We start from the raw sequence: 7,842 nt of genomic DNA, 5'->3' as shown, positions 1-7,842 counted from the left end.
TTAGATAGATTATGATGGATAACTTAAATTGAATATACCTAAAATTTAACATAATCTTAATAATATAATATTTTAATAATTTTTTTAAGCTACAATAAAATTTGTTAAAAAAAATACATTTTTCATTCAATTTTTATAAGTAAAAAAATTTAAAAGTTAATAATAGTTTCAGTTCTTACATAATAAATTTAGTTAATGTATATAAAAAAATTAATAAAAAATAAAAAATATTAAATCCTAAAGAATATATTAATTCTAATTGGTATGTAATGGACAAATTAATAATTTAATATATCACCTAAATATGTTCCGTTAATTCAAATAAAAAATATTTATAAAAAAGTTAACCAATCTCGAAAAGAAAAAAATCAAATACTGAAAAGAGTATTCTCTTTCTGTCGAAGACAGACTTCGTTATTTTTTAAAATAATTATCACCGAGCGTTCCAAATTTTTTACGTCACATTAAAGACATCATAGAACCTTGGCGCTTGGTATTTGACTGAGTACTTGTATACTTCCTATTCAGCTCCTGGTCTTGTTACAATAATACCCTTGTCAAGTTGCTCACAAGGGTGGATACGGGAAGCTTAGAGAGGCCTATGTTGCAAATATGCAGCTTAAATCTAAGTCTATTATGTCAATGCTTTCTATTCACTAAAATAATAGTCAATATATATTTATTGTGTAACTTATTTTTATATGTATTATATATTAATAACTTATTGGTGACTAATTTTTTTTTTATATATATATATATATATAACAAAGTTGTTATCTATTATAAACACACGAATCTAATTAAAGTCATGCTTTATGAATTATAACTCAAAGTTATTAGCTTAAAAAACTCACATTGACATTAGATATATACCAGTACTAGAATTTATAATTATAACTTATTGATATATTAACCATAAATGATTAAATCACAAATACCAACCCTATTACAGCTATAGTTCATCAGTATAAATTAGATCCAAAACTATAATAAAAATAATAAATAAGCTACATGTAATAAAACCGATCTAGAAATATATAAACCACTAACAAAAATAATATATATCCAATGGAAAAAAAAAAAAAAACATTACATTAAAAGGGCAACTCAACAAACATGAACTTTTTTTTAAGTTTATGACTTGACCTATATAATTAATAGGACTTCACAAAAAATACGGGTAGAATTTATTTATAACTGAATTTAAAACAAGTTGAGCTACCAGTTCTATCGGCTAACCTGACTCACGTCCACCCCTCCCGAAAAGAGAATTACGGTAGACATCCCAACATAATTACTGCAACAACAACACAGCACAAAACTCAATTAACTTGTGTACGAGTTTAAAGATACAGTAACATGAACAGGCGGTACATATTTATTGTTTGTTTGTTGAGACACAAATTTTAGATGAACACATTAATATATAAATGCACACAAAATATATGTATTTAGTATTTTTTCAAAATATCGAGATATAGAGGCACAATTAATTGCACACAGTTTTTTATACTTTTATTTCTTATTAATTTTTTACATAATTAATTTTTACACTTTTATTCCTTATCATTTTTTATACTTTTATTCTTTATCAATTTTACATTTTTATCTCTTATTAATTTTTACAAAATATGAACTTTTTCTAATTTTATTAAGTCTTATTCAATGTTTTACCAAATATAATACATATATACTAATAATTTATGTCCATATTTTTAATATCTATATCTCTTGTGTCTCTGTCTCAAAATAAACATAAACCAAACGCGGCCTAAAATCACTGAATCAGGTATCTGATGTGGGGTATACCGTAGGTAAATGCTGCCATTTGGGTATGTAAATCATGCTTGGGGAAGAATCTTTCGCTCAAGCCAGCACCATTCTTCATTTGTAGTCATATAATTTATGGCAAATGGTTAGGGTTTTCTAGTAATTTTCATAATAAAAATGTTGTTTGATGGCTTAGCCTATTTTCAGGTCTTAAGCGACACATAAGATGATGCAATCGAAGATACGTGAGAGAAACACAATCAAGATCACACTAGAAGCAAAACATTCTTATGCTTTTGCTAGAGGGGTATTCATAGTTCTCCATGCAACTACATACATAATCAATAAATTGAAAGCAAACAAGGAAGAATCAAATATCCTACATTCCTATCTAAGAAAGGAATATACCCTTCACAAATAAATCCCCCTATTAACAGCCCTATTTAACATCCACTTCCTTAATCTAAAATCGACATATATCATAATATGCCCTGGGCTTCTTTAAAGTGCAACTTTAAAAAATTAAATAAATAAATGAAGAACAAGAAGTGACATCGGAAAGAGCATATCTTAAGTATATACACATCCCTCGTCTTTCAAGGTTTAGGTTGGAATACGAAATGAGATTGATCAATGATGTTACATTCAATACAACATTTGAAGAAAATGATAATTGTTTGGGAGAGAAAAACATCAAGTGCAATATCTTCTAAGCAAAATCTATTCTTTAATTTCCTTGAAACTGTATTGAAAAAATGTATATATTGATATTGGGGCATTGCCTAAATGAAGAAAAGTTTCCCCAGGGTACGCTACTCGTCTTTAAGCCAGATATTTGGACTAGCTCCTAAGCAAAAATTACAAAATTAATTGCTCATAGCAACAGTTGAGGAAAAAATTTGTTTCTGCGTGAACAATAAGTTATAGTTTTTCAAGAAAATCCTGAAAATCCTTTAACAAGGACCTAAAATTGGATCCCAGTTTTCTATAGATCGTTAAGAGGCATTTATAACTTTCACTTAGACAAAATGATGTGTGGGGTATTCATGCTCATAACCATTATAATCATAATAAAGCCTCTCGCCCTTAGAAATATCACGAGTAGCAACCAAAAGGACCCTGCATTCACCATTAACATTGTATCTCACACATTTACAGTTCTGCTTCTTCCTACCTTCCCTGCATATAAATATTAGACATGTTTAACCAAAATATTTTCAACAACTAGCATTGCATATAAAAACAGTATTCACATTATACAATTTAAAATCCTACAAAGAGAGTTCCAAAAGGAGCATGGCAAAGCCATAGAACTTACAGGACTGCAAGAACTATCCAAACAGCATCAAAGGGGAACAATTTTCACCCTCTCCACTATTTATATTCTGTTTATTCAACATTTAGCATGAGATAAGCGAGAAAGACTTACGGAGTATGATTGTTGATGCCATTAATAAACCTAGCAATGTTTCCGCGTTTATCAGCACAGATGACAAGACTTTGAGAATGATCACTTGATAAAAGAAGGGTCATCATACTGTCACAATCATCACTTTCTCGATTCTTAAGGTAATCCACATCGCCCGTGTATTCCGCAATAAATGTCAAATCCTTGATTGGAGCATCAGCCACCACAGTATAGCTATTGGGAAATTTCAAGAAAAGTCCTATTAATATTAAGGTAAACTGATGTCCTAAATTATGATGACAAGCAAAATATTGGTACCCTTCGCGTGCATCATAAACAATTAGAAAGGGGGCACATTCGCCTCTTCTAGACATAGCTCTGCAGTGTTCCAAGGTCTCCATATCTTCCTTTGAAAGAATCTAAGTATAAAACAGTAAAACATACTCTATCAAAGTAGCACACAGTGATAGAGATGTGAAAACAAATAAGGCCTGGTTGTTACAGACAACTCTATCATTAACAAGCTGCAAGAAAATTGAGACCTGCATGCCACCATCTTCTAATATGGCTTGATTAGCAGATCTAGGAGCCATTCCAGGCAAGTATCTGAGGTCATCGCTAAAATCCATATGCAATGCTGATAAAGCAGTAGCAAGTGAATTCATCTGTTTATTTCTTTGGTTCGAATCTTCTGAAGGAATAAATGGTAATAATCTCCTCCTTCTCTTGTGCATAACCAGAGGGCGTGATCGTCTTCGACGCTTCTTAGCATCTGTTGGTCCAAAAGGACAAATTATAAACAAAATTCTTAGAGCGAGATATATATTGTGAATCAGCACATAGACATCCTAAAAGGCTGAGGCAGAAGTTTACCTAGGTGCTCCCTTTTCGAAAATCACCATTCACCAGAATATATATATAAACTTTTTGCTTCTTTTACCAATAAAAAACATCTAAAGAGTCATATTAAATTATGTGTGCATTTGAACCAAACACGAAAGTAGAAGTATTTTGTCAATCTAAGAACATGAAAGCATGCAAAAGTAAATGCCAACCAAATCTAATAACAGATATCTCAACATGTTAGCATACGTAACTTATTGTGTGGACTTCATTAATCTTAATGAAGAGCTCACATAAATGCAGGGTTTATCAAAAATTTGTTAACCTTTCTGGTTTCCATGAACATAAATAGATATCTACTGTCTAAATTGTCATAGTAACTGCTTTTCTGCCGAATCACAATTTATTCTAATCAATCTTTCCATATTAATGTCAAAATTTCCCTACGACTTTCCAAGTCTATACATAAATCATGACTCCAGCATCCAATCCATTTCTTGTCTGGTGGGAAAACCAACTTGATCACTCAGTATCTGTCATTAAAAATGTTTACAGCCCTTTTTATGTATCTATTTCAACATCATCTGTGATTGCATTTTCTCTATTGTTTTGCAGTACTTTTGTTATCTGTTAAAGGAAATATATTCTCGAATAAATTCATAGTATTCCGTACATGTAATTAAGAAAAGAGCAATCTTAATACTCTAGAATTTGATTGTTAAATAGAAAGGAATTTTATTGGCCGTCTTCACCATCACAGACGATATTCTTAAAGAGATAGTCATATAGGTCAGGAGACTAATTGAACCAAAATCTACAAGCTTATAAAAACATAGTGGTTTCTTTCCCCTTTTGAAAGAAATTGACATGAGTGACTTCTATGAAACTATAAGCTAACGTGGGTTGCTTCTATGGAAATAGAAGCCGACGTGAGTAGCTACTAACAAAACTAATTTTTTAGAAAAAGAAAAATTAAAAAGAAAAATCATACTCTATCCAAATCGAAGGCAAAAAAATGCACCATAATTTCAAATTGTCATGTAGAGATTAAAATGAATTTTCCCATCAAAATATGAAGGTTGTTCAATTTGACATTTTTGTCATTATAACGAAAGAAAAGCGCCCATGCAAGGAATATAGCTGAAATTTTCTGCAGGCACAGGTAGCTATCATTGTTCTACTTAAAATACGGTGGCTTAGATAGAGCAAAATGAAAAATCCAAATTGTTTTTCCCATTTGGTAATACCAATTACTAAGATAATCCATAGATCAAGGCTTCATATTTGTGGAACTATATCATGAAACATCTTAATCCCCATGTCCTTCATAATTTGAAAAAGGAACACTCCACCACCATGGAATTTCATTCCATAAGGCTGAAGAATATTCATGCTTCAAGCAAGCAAGAATGCTGCACTTACAAAAGGGTCAGTACATATTCCAAAACATTATTCCATATTTCCATTAACCCATTCATGCTTCTTATTAAAGTCAGAAAGACATAAGCTACAGAATAAATACTATTCTCAAGCCAATCTCAAATATATTATGATTAATTCTTTCCCATAAAACTCAATGCAGCAATGGGAAACGAAGCCTGTCAAAAGCAAGCCAAATTACTTCCACAAACACGATTACTCAGATTCTGTGTGTGCATAAAAAACGAGAAAATGAACCAAGCTATTATTATTTTCAATCAAAGAAGAACGTTGATTAGCAAATGCTTAAACTCGCGGTCATTACCTTGAGAAGAAGCAGCTCTAACGTGATCATTGTCGCTCCTCTGAATCCCGAAGAAATCAATTAACTTACGCTGCGAGAAGCCTGAAAAAAAAGTCGCAGAAACACAATGCCACATTCATCGTCACGATAAAACAGCTCAAAAAAAGGGGAAATTACCAGAAAATAAAAAAGGTTTGAAGAAAACAAAAGAGAATCCCTTACTTTTTATTCTTCTCTGTCTGTTGTTGCTTCCAACGCATTCAGGGCAAAGCCAGGATCCAATAGGAACCCTAACCACGATAGGCCTCGCGCATTTCATGTGGAACCCTCTGTCGCATTTGTCGCAGAGAAGCAGCTCCTCCGGCCGCTCGCCGGAGCCGCATTGCTCGCAGCTGAGGTCGCCGTAATCTTCGCGCTCCACGACGGCGTACGGCGCCCTCGCCATTATGTCCGTCATCGACTTGTACTTCTTCGCCGGCGGCCCGCACGGCGACTGCTGACCGTGCGGGTGAATTGCCTGCGTCCGGCGGCTAAAGCCGATGAGCCTCTTGGCCGACCGCGCCGGTGAGGTGGCAGGAGCCATGGGGAATTGAAGGGCAGAATCGGAAATTGGGGAATGAAAAGCGCTATTTTTCTGAGAGAGTTTGCCTCTCTCTCTAGAGGAAGACGAGAATGGTGTGACCGTGTGAGTGCTGAGAAGAAAGAGAGAAAGAGAGACTGGACGAGAAAAATAAAATTTTGATAGGTAGATAATAATTTTTATGAATCATGTCAATAATAGATTTTAAAATTAATCCAATAATATTACATTTTTAAATTAATCACTTAAATTTTAATATTAAAAATATACCTAATAAAATAAATATTTAATATATCTATTATTTATATTTTTTAATATTTTTATTGTCTACCCATACTTTTTTATAAAAAAAACAGAATAAAATTCTTTAGATAAAAATTAATTGTCCTAATAACGTTAAAATATTTAATGAGTATGTTATTATATTTGAAAAAGTAATTAATATATATTTTATTTGCTCTCTATTGAACATAGAAATGTATAGGAGAGATTGATAAGAGCTAAATACCTAATTAGTAAACTATGCATATTAACTGCGTAATATTTGTTTTTGGTAATTACGGTATTTTTTAGTGCAATCGATTAATTTATTTTAGATTTAAATTTTATTTAAGAATTTATTATTCGTCAATAAATTATTAAATATTAATTAATAAATTACTGCATATAAAAAATAAAATTAATATAAATATTATTATCTAATAAAATTTGAATTTAATTTTGATATATTTACGATATTTATATTTCTTATATAATCGTTTAATCACATTAGTTTATTTAGATAATTATTTATTTAGCCTTTATACAAAAATAATTATTTTTATTAACATAATTGATTACACATATAAAAATTATTTTTATACTAATAAGGTATTAAAATTAAAATTTATAAAATATTTACATTAACAGGATTTTTAATTTAACGGGTGTCTGAAAATTGTTCTTATTTGGCCGCACGTAGATAAATGTCAATATAAAACTTTGTTACATTGATAATAGCTTTTAGCTTCAGAGTAATGGTCTTATGTCCCCCATTAAAGTCATTGAGCACATGTTTGGATTCCTGAAAGCTGAGAAAACACGGTAAAACAAAATTTATCTCACAGTGAAAAGTGAGCGACATATAGAATCTAAACAAGTGTAGTTACTTTATTGTTTTTAAATAAAGTTATCTTATTTCATTATTTTTACTAAAATTATCAATGTAAGCGATAAAAATTTATTATACGACTACCTTAAATCACTAATTTAAAATATATTTTTCAATAAATTCTTTTCTCTAGAATAATAATAATTATACTAAATAAGATAAAAAATAAATAAACGGTCCAATAATGTTCTTAAAATTTAAAAGAAAAAATATGTTTCCATTTCATGATTAAAAGAATAAATTCTTTCTCTTTTTTCTATACTGCAAAGTTAGGAAACATATTTTCATAGTTTATTAAAAAATTCATATTTTTTATTTATTTGATGTACTTAATTTTATACTATTATTATTTATCCAAATATATATCT

General features: G+C 30.5%; 1 protein-coding gene across 1 annotated transcript; it reads right to left on the bottom strand.

Annotated features, from left to right (window-relative positions):
• Positions 1–2,323: 2,323 nt before the first annotated feature.
• Positions 2,324–6,461, bottom strand: ATXR5 (TRITHORAX-RELATED PROTEIN 5). The gene is made up of 6 exons (XM_021114621.2): positions 5,967–6,461; positions 5,766–5,846; positions 3,721–3,950; positions 3,497–3,597; positions 3,200–3,412; positions 2,324–2,949 (listed from the first exon to the last, which is right to left on the bottom strand). The coding sequence occupies exons 1-6, from the start codon at positions 6,325–6,327 to the stop codon at positions 2,790–2,792; spliced, it is 1,146 nt and encodes a 381-aa protein (XP_020970280.2). The 5' UTR covers positions 6,328–6,461; the 3' UTR covers positions 2,324–2,789.
• Between the last annotated feature and the right edge of the window lie 1,381 nt (positions 6,462–7,842).

The sequence above is a fragment of the Arachis ipaensis genome, chromosome B10, assembly GCF_059453495.1.
Source record: "Arachis ipaensis isolate K30076 ecotype BB chromosome B10, ASM5945349v1, whole genome shotgun sequence".
Lineage (NCBI taxonomy): Eukaryota > Viridiplantae > Streptophyta > Magnoliopsida > Fabales > Fabaceae > Arachis > Arachis ipaensis.
Note: the sequence above shows the minus strand (reverse complement) of the source record. Positions and strands in the feature narration are given on the sequence as shown.